The sequence below is a fragment of the Lutjanus erythropterus genome, chromosome 1, assembly GCF_056507025.1.
Source record: "Lutjanus erythropterus isolate fLutEry1 chromosome 1, fLutEry1.hap2, whole genome shotgun sequence".
Taxonomy (NCBI): Eukaryota; Metazoa; Chordata; class Actinopteri; order Lutjaniformes; family Lutjanidae; genus Lutjanus; species Lutjanus erythropterus.
In genome coordinates this window covers 43,924,755-43,944,167 of record NC_139317.1, presented here as the reverse complement: position 1 = coordinate 43,944,167, position 19,413 = coordinate 43,924,755, and the positions used below count along the sequence as shown (strand labels likewise).

At 38.3% G+C, this 19,413-nt stretch overlaps 1 protein-coding gene across 1 annotated transcript in view; it reads right to left on the bottom strand.

Moving 5' to 3' along the window:
• Positions 1 to 15,339, bottom strand: part of LOC146333321 (CD81 protein-like) — a 36,374-nt gene extending 21,035 nt beyond the window's left edge. The window contains exons 1-2 of the mRNA XM_084722077.1: positions 15,149 to 15,339; positions 215 to 329 (exon numbers count right to left, since the gene is read on the bottom strand). Coding sequence (XP_084578203.1) covers positions 215 to 329; positions 15,149 to 15,214 — 181 coding nt within the window. The 5' untranslated portion in view covers positions 15,215 to 15,339. The remainder of the gene's footprint in view (positions 1 to 214; positions 330 to 15,148) is intronic.
• Positions 15,340 to 19,413: the final 4,074 nt, after the last annotated feature.

Here is a 19,413-nt window from a genome sequence, read left to right as displayed (position 1 = left end):
ATTGGCTTTGACATAAATTTACGGCCTGTTATGGTGATCACATAACATGCAAACATATAATAAAGGTAAACTTGTATTATAAAACTCAGGCCAGTGCTGAATCCTGAGCAAAATGAGTCCATTAACTGAAGGTATAATTGAAAGAATACGTAACATGGGCAAACAAATCCACAATTAACCCCAGCTGATCCAACGGATGAGATGAGATACATACTGATGTAGAAGGTGCTGGGGGCATGGGCTCCTTCAAATTCCAGCTCCAGCAGGTTGCTGGTCTTGGGGTCATGTCTCAACCACAGGGCAACACCAAGGATTACACCTCCTGCAAGCTGCAACATACAATACAACAAATGTGGCTCCTTTAATACATTTCATTTTATTTAGTACATTGCATTACATTGTGCGTCTTACGTTACACAGTTCCATATTTTGGGAAATATGCTCATTCGCTTTCTTGCCGGAAGATAGATAAGCTACGATCAGCATCTGGTTAATTTAGCTTAGTACAAAGACTGAAGACTGGGAACTAGGCTAACAGTTATCTTAGCTGTGCCAGAAGTGACAAAATCTGCCTACCAGCATGTCTAGAGCTAACTGTTAAACATGTTTACCTCGTATAAACCTGACTTTGTGCTAAGCTAAATTAGCTGGCTGCTGACTGTAGCTTAATATTTAACAAACACAAAAGCACTATAAAACATTAGTGATATGAATTATCAACAGACACTTCATAAACAGCAATAGATAAAAGTTGATAAAATGTTTACTTAAATGTATTAAATGCAAACTGCCATGAAATCATATAACATAATGCGCCCTGGCTCATAAACAACCTATCGTATCCCTTGATAATGGAGTGTGCTACAAGTGACACGCAAATAGTCAGTCATTTTACAGGTGTGTTGCTTGTTTTTTTTTCCATCGACATGTGACACAACAGTACAAACTGTGTGGAGTGAGAAAATTAATGTGGATGGTGAGGATATGGTTAATAAGAAAGGACAGGTCAACTCACCAGTATATTTAAGTCTATCACCTGTGTGCCTTATCAAATAAGGCAATTAAATTCAAAATAAAGTTGTTAAATTCAACCTATTTTCTCCTGGTATTTATTAAAACACATCATTAAAAATTATCAGTAATTATCAATAACAGTGATGAGAGATATGGATTTGTTTTAGCTGATACCAATAATTACCTGCCTCTCATGGCTGATACCACTGATAATTTTGTGTGTTTGTATTTTAAAAAGAATTTCACATAACCTGCAGTTCAGAGGTCTGTGGCTCTTTTGCCCCTCCCCAATGGCTCTCTGTGGCTTTGACAAAAAATTAAATGGAAGTAAAAAGAATGTTCTGATTCTGACATTCTCCAATTGTAAAAATGTGTAGCTATACATAAGTTTTAATATTTCATCAAGTAAAATAGCGTTGACAGCCCAGTGCATTGCCCTTTAAATTTTACCGGAGGCTATGGATTCCAAATCAAAAAAAGTCTCAGATGAAAATAGTTGCTTCCATGGAAGATTTAATTTTCCACATTTCTGACTGAACCAAACTGAACTGACATTACCATGACAACAAAAACAACAAACAGGTCTGACTCTTCAGATGTTCAGTAAGTTTTCTGGTTAAGTTCACCAATAAATCACAAACATACTTTGTTGTTCATAGAAAATTTGCCTATGAATCTAAATGAAATGTTTTGACAATCAATAACATCAGATATTATTATTGGCTGTTATACACCAATGCCGATATAGGACGTTATGGCAGGTTATGTCAATAATGGCTGCTAAATTATTGGCCCTGATATTTATTGTGCATCCCTAATTGAACATTTTATCTTGATAAATGTTTCAGCTATATTTCTCAGTTCTATATACATGGCAAACAATAACTTACTTTAACTTAATTAAAAATTGGCAGGACTTTTAGTAGGGAAACAGCAAAGGTAATAAGTGACACAGAAGATGCCACAGATTGTGATGAGGATATCTTATTCTTTATCTGATCATTGAAGATTAGAAGCTGTCAGTGTCGGTGCTGCCCGTAGATGCCAAAGATTATTTGTCAGGCCTTTTTGGTATTCAATGTAATATCAATCCCCCACCCAACCCGGGGAATCAATAAAATATTTCTGATTCTGATAGCTAGATTAAGTTCAATTGATGTTCAATATGCACCAGCACAAACAGCTGTGTGGATAAAATCAGTAAATCTCAGGGTTCTTTCAGAAACCACTAAAGGGTCCAGCTCCGTGTGCTCACCTCTTAACTGTAGTTGAACTGTGAAATGAGTAAGATACACAGGAAAGAAAACTTAAGCAACGTTGTCATTTCATGTCAAAATTCTATGAAATACAGTTCTTTCTAACAATTAGTCAGGCAGGGTTACAGGAAAGGTACAGGAAGTGGTTATCTTAATTCCGCATCAAGGTCGGATGGGGGGGGTCAGCTAGCCCTGGGTCTCTCCAATGGTTGAAAATACTCACTCACCAACACGTCTAAGGCACACATTTAAACTCATATAAGTAACACAGCTTAACTCAGGTTGTGGTGCTAAAAGCACAAAAAATACATTTGAATGAGACACTGCTGTTAAGTTTTTCCAACTAGAGCCATCTAGTTTCATTACATTGGAGAGAAGGCAGACATTTCTCTGACCAACATCTCCAAACTATGCAACTCACCCCAAAACATATTGATGGATAAATAGTAAGGCTGCAACTAATCATTATTTCATAGTCAATTAAACAATCGATTATTTTCTCCATTAATCAGTTAATAGTTGTTTGCCTATGAAATGTTAGAAAGGTTTGGAAAAAGTTGATCAGTTTCCCCAACGCCCAAGAGGACGTCTTCAAAAGTCTTATTTTGTCCACAACCCAAAGATATTCAGTTTACTGTCAGAGAGGAGTAAAGAAACCAGAAAATATTCACATTTAAAAAGCTGAAATCAGAGAATTTTGAACTTTTTTCTTTAAAAAAATTAGTCAACCGATAACTTGATTCTTAAAATAGTTGGAGAAGAATTTAACAATTAATTCATAATCGATTAATTGTTGCAGCTCTAATGTAAACTAAGAATACCCCTACTATATAACACTTCAACAACTAAAAAATAATAGCTTGACCCCCTAACCCTAACCCTAACCCCCTAACCCATATACATTTGGTCTCTTTCTTGCAGAGAGTTAGAGGAGAGGGTTAATCTCTCATGTCTGTATGATAAATATGAAGCTATCACCAACAGCTGCTAACTTAGCTTAGCACAAATACTGGAAACATTATGTAGTAATCATTGTAGCTCTGATGAACAGCACTAGAGGCCAGAACATGGATTTTTAATTTTGGGGTGAACTCTCCCTTTAAGGTAAGCCGAGCCAATCAGCTCCCAGCTCTGGCCCCATACTTCAAGCACAAATACTAAAGAGGCATTGATCTTCTCATCTAACCCTTAGAAGAATGCAAATAAGCATATTTATGTACTTCATTAAGCTTTATGTCCTGGTAGAGGAATTTTGTAGGCTAGTTTCCAGTGTTTGTGCTAAGCTAAGTTAGCCAGCTGCTGGTGGTTGTTTCATATCCATTATATAGACATGAAAGTGGTATCAGTCCTCTCATCTGACTCTCTGCAAGAAAGACACTTAAGGTATTTCCCTGTTTGTCGAACTATTATTTTTTTAATTGTGTTAGATAGTAGGGATATTTTGAGATTACATCAAAGCTGCAATAATCAATTAATTATTAATTATTAATTGATTATTACAGTAATCACCAGCCAATTTGATAATCAGTTGATCATTTTTCGGTAATTTCTTTAAGAAAAAAAGTCAAAACTCTGTGTTTGCAGCTTCTTAAATTTGAATATTTGAATATTCTGGTTTCTTCACTCCTCTCTGAACATCTCTGGGTTGTGGACAAAACAAGATTTTTTAGGAGGAGGGCCTTGGGAAACACTGATCAACATTTTCCCCCATTTTTTGACATTTTTAGGCAAACAACCAACTTAATTGAGAAAATAATCAACCGATTAATTGACTCTGAAAATAACTGTTAGTTGCAGCCTTAGCTTACATTTGAGGGAAAAGTGTAAAGCAGCCAACATGAGAGAGATCCTTTATTCAGTTTTTCTGCTCTCTCTTCCTCTGATAACAAATTTCCTGGGGAAACCCGGTACATACTGCAAAGAGTAACTGTTAGTGAAATGTATTGTTCTGTAAGGTGGTTTACATTGACTTAAGCCTTCCTGAGCCCTTTTGTATGGCCCAGCACAAAGAAACCCTAAATATAACTAAAGTTAGCAAACCTCAGCAGGCACACAGGAACAAGCAGCACCACACATGTCAGCAGTAAAATAAACCACTGATGGACACAACAGACACTTGGGTTTGGACAGTTTATAAATCTCATACCTCAAATACATTCAAAGTAAAGAATGTGGCAAAAAGACATAATCTGAATTAAACTCTAATATCACTTTATGTCAATAGATTTTAACCAACAGGCTGAGCCACCCCTGCTCCCTCCTTGTCCTCCTCCTCCTCCTTTACTGAGGTCCATTCCAGGGCTGAGGCCAGCTGCTGCCTAGCAACCAGATCAACACCATAACTGTCGAGAGTGCCGAAATTCAACACACACCACACACACACACAGCTACAGCAGCACCACAGAATGACTTGCTAACTATGAGTGAACTCCCCACCTCCTTACCACGTGAATTACCACAGAGACGAGTCACTGAAATGCATGAAGCTTAAACCAGATTAAAACAGAGGCTTTAATTTACAGCATTTAAATGATGAGAGGAGCTCAGACGGAACATTAGTCCAAATCCGCGACTTTTATACGTTGGCTGAGATGTGGCAGAGGCTGGAGCAGCTACCAGTAAGTGAGCTCAGGAGCAGTTCTGTTCCCAGGTCAGCTACAGCTTCAGGGAAACATATGGGCGTGACTCACAACACACATCCAGCAGCCAGTGATCTCTATAAAAGTCAGAAACTTGTTAATCACAAATCTATAAGGCCGCCTTTCAGCCATAATTATGGTATCTGGGATGTCTGAGTCAGAGGGACTGGTTGGCTGGCTGACAGATTCAACCACAGATCTTTCAGACCCATTTTAAAGAATAACTGAAACTTCAATGGAATTTGGTGGGAGTAGTTACAAGACCCAAGACTCAGATTTCAACATGAGCAGCCAAAAACAACTCTTTGATCATAGATGTCTTCATTCAAAATGCTAGAAATGCACTGGTAGTACAACAGTATTGTCTGTCTCTAAGCTATTTAAACACGACAACTGGACCTTATGAGACTGGGACAGACATTCAACATATTTCAAAACCAAAAGAAATCAGGGAAATCAGATGATCTGAAGAAGATTTGCAAATGAAAATAATCTGTTCTTTGCAGCTCCTACGTGAAAATGTGCACAACTGTGGATTATCCTGAGTAACCAGGTCATGATTTTTGGAAACACTGGTTTTGAATTTTTCAAATATATTTTTTGGTGCTTTGAGCACCACGAGATGAGTACCATACAGTCCCATTATATTGGAAAGAAGGCAGACATCTCTACGGCCAAGATCACCAAAACTCTGCAACTCACACCAAAACTATCTGGACAAATAAATAGCACTACAGGCCAGGGGAAAAATACTGTTTTTTTTATTTTAGGGTGAATTGTTCCTTTAAATTGATACCGTTAATACTGATTGCATTCAATTTTGGCGCTTCAGTAACAGAGCCTTGGTATAATTGTGCATGCTGGTTCACTGGCATGGCTTACCAGGACTTTTTAAAGTAATAGACCTATTATTAATGTTGTTAGCTTTTCCAACTAAAACAAAAGGTCTTTAAAAAGGAATTTGTCCGTTTTGAAATCCTTCATATAGCCATGATTCCCTCTACGAAGGTGTTTCACCTTATTTTACCCTCATGAACATCTTCTAAGTGTACAGAATATGCTTGACTGACATCTATGTCACCCTCATATTAGTTCAGTTGCACCTGTTATTGCAGGACAATGTACACCTTTATGATTCTTATGAGTTGATAAAGTTTGGTGACCTCAGCAGAACTCTACCAAACTGAAACCTGAAGAAAGCCTCATCAGTCAGACTGACAGCACCTATGAAGGTGGTTTAACAAGCAGTGTCATACAACTTTTATTGTGATTAATCTGTTGTTTTATTGTAATATTTGTAGCTGTTGTGGGAATAATGACATTAGCTGTGAAATCCCCACTACTTTCATGAAAATCAAGGCAATGTCAGTTTATGTTCTTGAAGACATCCTGAGTGATGTTAGCTGTCAGACTGATTATGATTTAACTTTGTAACTATTCAACACTATTCTATACCATACCATTCTACTGAAGGATAAATCTGGTGATATTCTATATTTCTATTATTACCAACAAATCCCATGAATGGATCCCTCCCATCCTGATATCGCATTTGTCATCATCAAGCTCCATTATTGTCCCAAAAACCCCTGAAAACACGTTCATGCACTGAACACTATGTTCTTTCATTACCACACACACACACACACACACACACACACACACACACACACACACACACACACACACACACACACACACACACACACACACACTCGTTTATTTTGACTCAATCCCACACACATCGTCATGCTACCATAAAATTTCACTAGTGCAACAAATCCACAGCTGAAAATAGTCACCCACCACTGCACCATTTACTCCTATTTAAATTACAATTCCCACAGCTGTTACTAAGCATTGTTTTTATGAATCTACAGTCTAACCTTTTAATAATTTACAAAGATTATCTAATAATTCAACTAGGTGTGGTTTAACCTCACTTGCCATGACTAAAATGTTATTGTTGGGAGCCATTTTTAACTAATGCAATAAATAAGCTATATATACAGTGATGAGCCAGGACACTCGGGAAATGAAAACAAAACTATACTGTTCTTGGGATGTATTCTATTCAACACTGGTTCAACTCAGGTTTAACACAACAGCAGCGGCTGAAAAAGAAAAAAACAAAACAAAAGGTAAAGGTCAATTTTATTGTGACGTATACAACAAGACAAAGTACAGTTTCTAAAGTCAGATTTCGCCTTTGCATTTAACCCATCCTGGTAATAGAAGCAGTGAGCAACCACTGTGCGCCCAGGGACCAACTCCAGTTCTAAGACAGCACCTTGGTCAGGGGTACATGTTTTTTGATGGTGGTGGAAACAGAAAGGCTGTCCGAACTGGGACTGAAACCCACGACTTTCTTGCTATGAGGCAACAACACCTCAAAGCAAGTGGGCACCACCACACAAGAGCTGCAACGATTCTCTGACAGTAAACCCAAAGAGAGTTGTGAACAAAACAAGATATTTGGGGATGACATCTTTAGCTCTGGGAAACAGTGATAGGTTTTTTTCACTATCTTTCTGACATTTTAAAACAATCAACGACTGATCAACTATGAAAATAATCATTACTTGCAACCCTACACCATACCACCCAAAATGGATCAGTATCACGTTACAACATGAAAAATTTCCTGTTTAATTATAAAATATTGATGCACTTTAGTATTGTGATATTATGTTTTGTGATACTGTATCAGTTCTCATAAACACTGGAAATCACAATATATTGAATTGTAACCCCTGTAATGTGATCTGTATTGTATCACGATGGAGTGTGTGGTATAGAACACATGGTTAAGCCATTGTTAAATAGTTACAAAATTAAATCATAACCAATCTAACAGCCAACATTTTATCACTTAGGGTGTCTTCATGAAAGCAGAAGAGAAACTGACATTGGCCTACGTCACAAGTAAGCAGTGGGGATTCCCAGCCAATGTCATATCACTACAATAACTGCTGTAGGTGTGACTGATTTTTTTCCACATGTTTTAGCCTGGTAGAGTTCTGCTGAGGCCACCAAACTTTATCTACTTATAAGAATCATAAAAGTGTACAATGTCCTGCTATAACAGGGACGGCGTATATCTATCACCATATTCTTGCCAACACATAGCCTTAGTTATAAAAAGATGTTTCTCAAGATATTTTATTACAACATACAAACTTAGCATGTTATAACAAGAATATAATAAGAAACTTGTTATAAAATGTAATGTTTCACATTACAAAATTGTTGTACTTTTCATGTTATAGCATAGTAACTTATTGCTATAACTTTATACCGTGATAAATACTATACTGTTATAAGGAAAAAGTTTCTTGATGAGTTATTATGCCGTAATGACTTTAAATATGTTCTTATGACATGCAAATGACATCTCACTGTACATTATCGAGATCATTACATGGTTACTAACCAAAGAAAATAAATGACACAAAACATTCATCTTAAAATGATTTTCATTGCTTTAAAAGTGATTTTATTATAGATTGTAGGAACAAAACTGCATCCATAGCAATGGTCTGTTCTTCACAGTAACAGTCTGTTACACAGAAATAACAGACCATGGAATGCGGTAATTGACCAATCAGAGGGGTGTATTTAACAAAGCCATGTAATAACTTGATATAACAATAAACTTTTCCTACTATGTGATACGGATCCATTTTTCTATTTCTGGCATGGCAGCAATACGCATTCATACTAAGTGGAAGACAGCAAAAGGAAAAAAGAACAGACCACATAAAATCACATCAGAACTGAGAGACAAGAGGACATGTCACAATGACAAAATACACTACATCTTGTTTTATTTTGGGCCTCAGATGCCAAAGACATTATCTAACCATCTGTTGCTCATTCAGCCACTGCCTTTGTTGTCACACATTCCTCACCAAGAGAAATGTTCAAACACATGGGCCAGCATCATCATGTTTATTCCAGCCCGCTATCACCAAGAGTATCAAGCTCCTTCTGGGCAAAACCTACAACTTATTAATCAGATTAAGCAAGTGTAAATGTGATAACATAAATACAGTTAGAACAGCTTTGACTGGGTCATCACACTTAATGACTGAAGACAGAGTTGCAACACAGAAATAACGGTTAAAGTCTGAAGCTAAAGGAGAGAATCCTTATCTGTCTGTCTGTCTCTCGTATATCTTCAGAACCATTCATCCAGTTTACTTTACACCTGGCAGGTGCATTACTGAGGACCAAGGGCCAGACTGTGGCACTATAACAACAAACGTTACACACAGGCTTACAACTTTTGAACCCTCTTGGAAACAGGATTCCTGGATTCCATGGGTTGAGAAGAACCTTTGCATATAAGCCATGCTCATCTGCAGAATCTATTTTTTCGCTACTCATCCAACAAATTTTAAACAATTGTCATCAAATTTGGTAACTGACATCACTGGATCAAGCCTATAAAAGTTATTTTGGATTTTTGATATCCTAAATTGGCTACAGCTGGTCCTTAAAGTTTTTTTTAAACAAAAAAAAGTAATATCTCCTCCTTTCTGCTGTTGCAACCACATTTGGTGACCAGGACAAATTTGGTGCCATTTGGCCAGAAGATGACTAAACTACAGAAATCTATTTCTGTCTCTTCTCGTGGGTAAATTGCTGAGGACCCTAGGGAGTACAGTACCAAATTAGGTGTGATTTGGCGAGATGGTAGCACTTTAAAAACAAACCTTATACTTTTGTTTGTAACTTTTGAACCGAAAGTCTCAGAAACAAAATTCCTGGATTCTGTGGGTCCAAACGAATCTATCAATACAAGCCACCCTCATGGGCATCTAGATGAATTTTCTGCCACTTTGAGTTTTGTCCAAATCAGTTTTTTCGCTTCTCCTCTGACAAATTCTAAGCAATTGTCACAAAATTTGGTCCAAAACCTCTTTAAACCAAGCCAAAATAAGTTACCTTTTCTTATTTTTGATATTCCACACATATATATAACTATACCAAAAACACTGCAACCACAGTTGATGACCATGACAAATTTGGTGCCATGTGGCCGATAGATGGCACTGTAGTTGCTTTATCTAACTATAAATGCAGGAATCTATTTCTGTCTGTCTCCATGGGTGTATTGCTGAGAACCCAAGAGACTGCAGTGTCGGGTGTGAAGTCGATCAGATGAGTGATTCTCAACAACGCTGCAAGCAGCACTTCCGGGGGCCAAGTAATCATCCTGTTATGGACAGCCACACCCCGAATGTCCACTAGTTGCCTCAAATATCATCTACTGTGAGATCACCACAGCCTAAGTCTCTCTGCCAGCTCTCCCTCCGGTGTCTATTTCTGCCTGTTGCCCAGAGTACAGGGGGTTGTAGAATGCAGGGCATGCTGGGGGAGTAGGGGGTGGGGTGTTGTCTGCAGTTCCCATAAGACTCCTATACCGCCACAGAGAGGCTTCCCTCCCCCCCAACCGTGTAGCCTTTTAACCCTCTCAGTGTCTGGTTTGATTTATGGAAACAGGAGGTCTCCCTTTTAAAGAGCCAGTCTCCACGGACGGCTGCTCTATGGGAGCACATCGCAGTTGAAGCGCCTCTTCAGATCGAACTGAACTTGTCCACTTTGACAGATCCTTTCACAGAGCTCTTTAGAGCAGCCAATAAAACTAAAAGGACTAAAGTGGGATATGTGTTAAGAAGAGAGGAGGATCCAGAGGGATGCTGTAATGTACCAACAATCACATTAAAGTCACTTTTCACGAGTATTACCAACGCTTAGCTTTCAAAATAAGTAAAAAGAGCCAAAAAGTGATTTACAACTATGGAGTCTTTTACACATGGAGTGGTAAGTTTTATGACCCGATCCAGATCCAAGTCCTTTACTACTGAATATCTGCCGATACAGAGTTTGAACCGATACTTATATTTAGCTAAATGTTGATTAAATATATATCTGACATGTTGAATAAACAACTGTAGCCTACTTTACTTTAACACAACTTAACTTTTAACAAGCTATGTGATCCAAATACTGAAGATCCTGATTCCTAAATATTTTGTTTATACACTTATTATTGATATAGCCAACTAAATTAAAGTTTAATTGGGCAGTGCCGCTCATGTGAGGTTCTTCCCTCACAAAAGATCATTAGCTGGACACAGACACCCGCTTGCAGAGAGTACTGTGACCAGACACCAGACAAGTTTAATTTTGGCCTGTAATCACGTTATTCACAGAATCAATGTTAATCAGTAACAGCTGATACGACCCACACTTAGCAATGCTTAGCATTTGTTAAAGTCAGAATCTGCTAGCCTACATGAATGTTTTGTGCACTGATTTTTCTAAGGATAATTAGCACCTGAGTTTAGTGAATCTATGTATTTTGCCAGTGCATGAACTTGCCGAGCTGAAATTGTTTTCCTAATTACTTGGATATGCTGCAAAATTCTTCACGAGAATGCCTGTCTGTGGTAAAGAAGCACTAACAGGCTGAGGTGGACACTTTAGCCAAAACTGACCATTAAAATATGTCCGGATCTGCATGATCTCGACCCTGAGGATCGGCCCGAGACATCTCTTATTTCCCAAAGTGTATAAATCCCACCTGAATCCCAACAAAACTGATAACAAGAGCATCATTCCATGATAACAGCAACTCAAGTCAGTAAACACATTTTAAGGAATCGAGTCCTACAGGAACACACTATTTCCTCTGTTTTGGTTACTTGTAAAGAAAGATTGCAGTATGTGCTTTTGCCTGTGCCTTTCCCACTGGTTTGAAATGGGCTGGGCTCTGTAGAAAAAAACTGATGTCTCATATCTGGATGCATCAATCAGAATTTAGTAGCCTTTAGTAGCCCTCTGAATCAAACTCTTGTGACATGGTCTGCTTATGATCAATCAAGCAATAGTCAGTTAAGTTTTAAAGTGTTAAACTCTTGTTAAATAAACAAGATTTCTTCAAAGATTGATTGCTGCTTATTGAGTAATAAATTGTTAATGTTACTGAAGGAAAAAGCTCTGGTGTGGGTGAGCGAGAGACGAGGAGCGTGCATACATGAGCAGAGGGAGAGAGGAGAAACTAAAGCTGAAGACTATTTAGATACCATGTAAAATTGAACTCACCACTTAATGAGAAATTTGGTAACAACCACAATTGGCCGTGCATAATGGCTCTGCGCTCGAACACTTCATCAGATGGCAGAGAGGATCTAATGCACTGAAGAAGGTTTTCCTATCAATATAGTATGGTTGTATCAAGAGATACTGTAAGTACTGTAAAAAAACCACTGGTTTCATTTAGACTATAGATCAATACAGACTGATTTACAGATGTTCCTGCTTTAACCACACTTTTTAAACTTCACTTTTTGTTGCCAATCTGCTGCTTAGACAAAGTTTGGTTAAAATAGTTTATCTACATATTGCTGCTCACTAATATTTAGTTTGTTGATGTTGTCAGAGTCACCAAAGCAGCAGCAAAAACAGATGCGGTTCTGAGACTATTCCCAGTGCATGAGACCCCATTTTCACAAAAATACTAATAACTATACTTTTGCCACCTCATTTGAATGAACCTCCCACCTGTTCAGCCTGCATTGGGAACCAACATACCACACAGATGGGAAATGCAAATTTCAAGAGAAGGAAAATACCAAACTGTACAACAACAGGGCCTCTAATAATCAAGCCTTGCTTGCACTGGCAGGGAGCTATAAACAACCAGGTTGGAGTCTTGCAACTGGAGCTTGCAGGCTGCATTCAGGTAAAAGAAAGAGCAGCAAAATGTTTGCACCTGGCTTTAAAGTTTTGTCCCAATTAATTATGGAATGAGCTTGTGTTACGTTTTCTTGAGCCGACTGACATGCATAATGGAGAAATTCTTGGTGACATTCAAGTGTTGACATAATTAAGCACATCAAATTTGGCTCATGGAAACTTGGACAGGACTGCAGATTGGGTGGCTAAACACAGGACTGGACAGGCTTAAGGTTCCTCAGTGGTTTCTCACACCGTGGACAGCAACCCACTCCCTACTGGACTGGCTTTTAGCATCTGATGGAACCATTCTAGCACACCCTGGGACTCTGAATATAACGACCTGATTTTTGGTGTTTAATACAGAGTCCCATCATAACCTGGGACAGTACCTTTGACTTGAAACTTGAGCCTTGGTCACTCTGGAGTCTCAGTTTTCTATAAACAGAAAGTTGAGACGAACTTATTGTGGGTTTTCACAGTGGCTTTAAATCTGATGTCCAATTTAGTTTTTGGCAGAGGGGCCATGCAATCGGGCAAAACTCTCAGCTGTGTGCCAGAGGGCTGGGGTGGAATGCAGATGGCAAGCAGAGCAGGTTTGCTTGGGCTTCCCTAGAATTTGACATGTTTGCCATTGCTACAAATGCTTCCAAAGTAACTGTGTGGCACACCTCAGGTTTGGGTGATAAGTTATCATTTTCCAACCAGCCACCACCAGCGATTTTAGATATATTCACGCAGTCCTCTTATTTGCACAAAGCCAACAAAGGGGGGCTCCCGCAAAACAACATGGGATCATCTAGCAAATAAATGGAATTTGGCTTAACTGTCACGGTTCAATGTTAACGTTTTTATTCAGAAAGCTACTTGCCGAAAGTCAATTTTTACTTGCCCCTGTACAAATTGATTTATGTGCTAGCAGTTATCAAAAAAGAACAAAGACTAAAGTTAACTGCTAAGTTGCCCGGTCAGGCAGGTGAGCTGACAGATTTACTTTCTCGACATAGAATTTTTCTTGCCCTGGGGCAAGCCTTTTTGTTGAGCCTTGACTGTTGCTGCAACGCAATGGAACGTCATACAGCAAGACACAGCATCAGCCAATCAATACAGGACAGATGAATACCACGGGATTCCTGCAGAATAGGAGTCATTTTCACTAGTCATCATGAGACTTGGACGAGACAGGAAAAAAAGTCAACAGGAGCCAGAATCATAATAAAAATAGGTTAGTTTTTCATATATAAAAACACGTTGATCGACGGGAGTGGGATAGGATGGGAGTCGTTCTTCGAGGGTTGGGGCTGGACAGGAATCTTATTTTACTCTGTCATGGGACTGGGATGGGACAGGAGTATTTCTGTGGGAGTGGCATGGGACAACAGTGACAGTCAGCAGTCAACAGTCTTATACTAGTACCGCTATCTGACATGCCTTTGACACAGCCTAACATGCTGGATCCCATACCCTTTTTTTTGTTGCTTTATTAAACACACCCAGTGCTTTGTATTGGCCGATACACAAAGTTTAGGTATCAGAATTGGTATCAGGAAGGGAAAAAAAAATGCAATTTAACATCTCTACACAAAAAAAAATAAGTTAAAAAACCAGAGTCCCATTTTTTGATCTGATCTACAAATGCTCAATTTTAAAAGAACCTAAGAAAGACGAAAAGTACCAAAGTCAATGGAGAACAGCACAAGAACTTCTGAAGAACAAACTATGCAGCAGCTCTTACACAAGGAGAGTCAAAACTAAACACCCACAAATGTTTCCATGATCCATCACCCAACACGGGGCCTTGACTCACCAAATGGAAACCACCATGGGTCCCCCCTCCACACACACACACACACACACACACTCACAGGGGCTGGGTGGAGGATGTAATCCAAACAAAGCCATTATCCAAGCCCAAGCAAGTCCGTCTCCACAGCAGCTCGGGCTTCTCATCAGTCACACAATACAGATTTAACTAGATTATTATTAGCATACGTCATATTTGAGCTTCTGTGAGTGACTAAAACTTTATTCAAAACTGTTGAACCGTGTTTTAGGACAAAATAGACTAAAACTATCGAGTGGACTTGTCATTGTGGGGCTATTTTCTCTCTCATTTCAATGCTAACTTCTCACCTAAGTCTAACGGTGCTCAGACATGTTGTATTTTGTTGCATAAAAACTACAATTATTAACCGCCTCGTGAATGTAGTTACATAAATTAACCGCACGTGCCTTCATATCGGTTAATTTGGTCAACCTAATGCCGCAATAATCAGCCCTAGTGATGGAAAAGACAAATATACAGTTAAATAGACTAAATATATGAGATGCGCCGTGGCTATCATTCATTTCTCCAGCATCGTTCATTCATGACGGGCTGGCAGCCGAAACAACACAGAGGAGGCGGCACTGCGCACACACACATACACACACACACACACACACACACATACACACCAAACACACAGCGTGTAAAAAAACAAAGCTGCTTACCCAGAAGATGAAGTTGAAGAAGAAAAGCATGTACTTGATACATTTGGTGCAGCCTTCGACTCCCATGGTGCTCCGTTAGATAGCTTTGTTGGTTACAGAGTTTAGAGGACGGTGCAGCAGCAGGCCGGGTATCGGGCTCAACCTAGACTCGACTGAGGCTCGACTGAGGCTCGGAGACTCGAGGCAACACCCAACTCCTCCCCTCCCTCACGGTTTGATCGCTCCATCTTCGTCTTCTTCCCCCACAGAAATTTGCGTCAGACGAGAGACACCAAAGGCGTATCGCTGCCCTCTATAGGTCATTTGTGGAACTGCATTGGCTGAATTAAATCCTTGTACAGTCCATGGCCACAGTATGGAAGCCCATTAGCAATGACATGGAAAAGAGATCCAGTGAATCATTATAATGATTAATTTTCTTGAGGTAGAGAGGCTACGCCACGCCCCTTTCGGCGTGCCCCCATGAGCCCAAAGTTTGTAGTCTGGTGAGAAAAATTATTTGTTTTATTTATTTATTTATTTTATTTTATTTGTTTGCACTGTGACACAAATTACACTAGTATTTCTTCAACTATGGGAATTTTTTAATCTCCAAAATTAGCATTTTAATTTTAAGCACCACAGGTTTTTATAAATAGCTACACAAAGTTGCATTTAGTCATTAAGATTTTAATCTTGAACATATTTATTTTTTTCATCATTTTCACCATCTATTCTTATACATTTGTCTCTACTGCAACATTGCGTAAAAGACAAACATTTAACAGATTTTTAAATTTAATATAAAATATTAAGACATTTAAATAGAGTTGCAAATATTAATAAGTGAATGTATTATTAAATTAATTGCCAATTGATTGGTTAATTAATTGAATTAATTGGTTTTAGAATTTTTTCTATGAAACAAATGTCCAAATTACCTGATTTCAAATTCTTAAAAGTGAATATTTTCTGTTTTGTTTTCTCCTTTCTGGTAGTGAACTGAATGTAGTTTGGTTGTGGACAAAACAAGACATTTGAGGACATCACCTTGCACTTTGGGAAACACTGATCAATATTTTTCACCATTTTATGGTCCAAACAATTAATTGATTAAAGGAGAAAATTATCAGCAGATTGATAGATGATGAAAATATTTGTTACATAACTACAGCTGTAATGAATTATGGCATCACATCTGTTATGAATTATATGACTACAGCTGTAGTAAGTCATAAGACACATGAGAGATACATGAACACTTGTGTTTTCCGTTATCATTATCTGTTGTCAGATTCATTTCCCTTCATCTGTTGCGGGATCAATGAAAGTGTACAACAGATTCAGAGCCACTTCTAAGAGAATAACATATATTTACACTTTTGTGGAGATATGTCACATCATTTTCTCTGTCAGTGTAAGTGAATATATGGAGACAGTCCTTTGCAAAACTGTATTTTTGGCAAAGAACTCCAATGACTCTTTCAGTGTGTATCCTCAGAGATGCTAAGCATATGGTATTCTGCAAGGCAACAGGATCTAACTGTGTCTTTCCATGAGAGAATGCTGGAATCTTAAATTCAGCTTTGTAAGAATGTACACACTCTTTGACATTGAAGCCAAACCTGTGTGATGAATTATTTTTCATGTGGTCTCCCATCCACTGGAAATTAAACAAATGGAACTTTGCGGGCAAATGGCAATAAAATATTTTACTGTCTGGTGTGACTTGTATGTTGAATGACACTGAGCGCTGGCTGACAAGTTGCTTTTGTTAATAAATATTTCAAAGCAGTCAATAATGCAAACTGTCTTTTCAAAGGTACAGTTCCTTAATGCATATGGAAGAGATTCTATTAATGATTCCCTGTCAGGCCATATTAATAGACATCATTGGTACCTACCAGGGCTGCACAATTTGGTATAAAAATCATATTGCGATTATTTTGACTGAAATTGTGATGAAGATACAATTAGTGGAAATGATCAGTTTTGCATCACAATTTTCAAAACAATTAAAATTGTGACAATGTGATATTTATTGAGGTCTGTACCAAACATGTTTTCTTTCATCTATGCAGCATGAGAGTACCTCATTATAATGCTGTCTTCTCATACATTTTTCCTTTTTCAAAAAATTGCAATGTGGATATTGCACTTGGCCATATTGCGATTTTATTGCGATTAATTGTGCAGCGCAAATTAGTGGTATTGGGGAGATAAAAGTCTAAAGGATTCTAAGAGACAAAACTCACCCCAGCCACATCCTGTTCACCCTGCTGCTTTCTGACAAGAGATACAGAAGTACCCACTGCCATAACACCAGACTACAGAGCAGCTTCATCCCTCAGACTATCAGACTGATTCATTTGTTCTCAGTGCTCCGCTGTGTAAAATAGTTTCAACCAATCTGTGTATAATATTAAATATTGTTTTTTTTATGAGCAGCAAAAAGGGAGCTACATCTTAATCTCACAATACAGCTCTGCTTCTATAGCTATAAAAAAGATATTTTGTATTTTGAGATACTAAATCATTATTTTGAGAAAGTTTCTCATTATAATGACTTCCACATGATGCAGAAACATCAGTACAGTTTTTGTTGTTTCACAATGTTCTGGAATGAGTAGTGTTTTCTATGATGATGATGATTTGTAACTCCGATTTCTGACAGTTCTGTTTGCACGAGGCTTTTCCCTGAGTGACATTGGTAAATTCCATCACAGCATGATTCAAAGTTTCTGCAACAAGGGCCAGCCCATGATTCAGTGCACAGTGACCCAGCACACTGTCCCTCCTGTCCATTCTTGAATTTGACATGTGTTTCAGTGTTGGCTGCACTGAAAATTAAAATCAGCCCTTTCTTTTTTGCCATAATTTTGCTATTTCTTGTTGTACTGAAGGGTGACTTCTGTACTTTTCATCCTGGGGCGTCATTACAGAAAAATTTCCTAAGTGCTTGTCCTGTCTTAACTTAAGTTTCCAGGGTAGGAAAAAGTCTATCTTCTCATTACAGAAGCAATTCCTAAACTCCTGGCAGTGTCCTGGCCGATTCCAGACCTAATATACCATCTAACTAGAGCTGTAAACTTGATTCTTCAGTCATTACTTGTCCTGTCTGGCCTTTATCTGTGTTTAAAATGTCCACAAGACTGCCTGTATCCATGACAACAGCTGTCTCACTTCACTTGTGAATGGACAAGAAAAGATGGGCCCTCAGTTTCAGGCTTGATGAATCAGCAAAATTAGAGAGGAAACACCACCTTTTTGGGAAGGTTTCTTGGCAGAAAACCAGAGATCCTCTGAAAATTTACATATTTTTGAATTACAATTTTGACAAATCTCGTTTGTTATATCTTAATATATTAAAGTCAATCAGTCAGCTGTCATGCATATTCAGTCTTCTGTCTTCCAGCTGGATCAATGAGCTGACAAAACCTGTTCATAGACAACAGTTGATCTAGACTGGATGTAGTCAGAGACGACAGTCTGACGCTGCTGTACTCTGACGTTATGACTGAGCTCCAGCAGCCTCACTCTCAAGCTAATGTTAGCTCCCCATCAGTGGTAACAATTATTGCCCTCTGGAGGCTCATAAATTCTTACTTCTCTCTTTTTGGGATCATTTCCTATCCAGGAAGGATGGGGAAGCAGAGATCGTAATGGATTTATATGTTTATTTGTTTTACAACCTGTTACACAGCAGCTTTTTGGAATTTCCCTGTCTCTCCAATTATATGAAACCATGAGTTCCCCACCCTCAGAAGTGGGCGTGGCCTTTTTTTTTGCACACACAAACTTTGCACACACACTCACTGCACTCTGCACATTCATGGATGTTTGCATTCATGCTGCTCATATTTGCATTTTGCAAAGTATTTCTGATAGACTACATTTATGCTGCTTTATAATCCATCAATGCTGGTACTCACAGTTTCTCATACCAGTATTATATATTTTGGATTGACTTTATATTGCACTTGTACATAGTGTTCCTCTATTACGTAATTATATTCTTTCTCTTACCTGTCCGGATATCTTTTTTTTTATGTCTCTTTTAGTTCTATATTTTATACTGGTACTAAAATTTTTATTATACTTCATATTTCTTCCCTTTTATATTTGTCTCATTGTTTACCAGCATTCAGAGTGGAGGGCAAAGGAAAAAATTCATTGTACAGGCGGACTTGTTTTTAACTGTGTGTATGACAATAAATACAGAATTGACTCGACTTGCCGACTCATGCTGGATGACGTATTGCTGGTCTGATGTGCCATCCTGACTT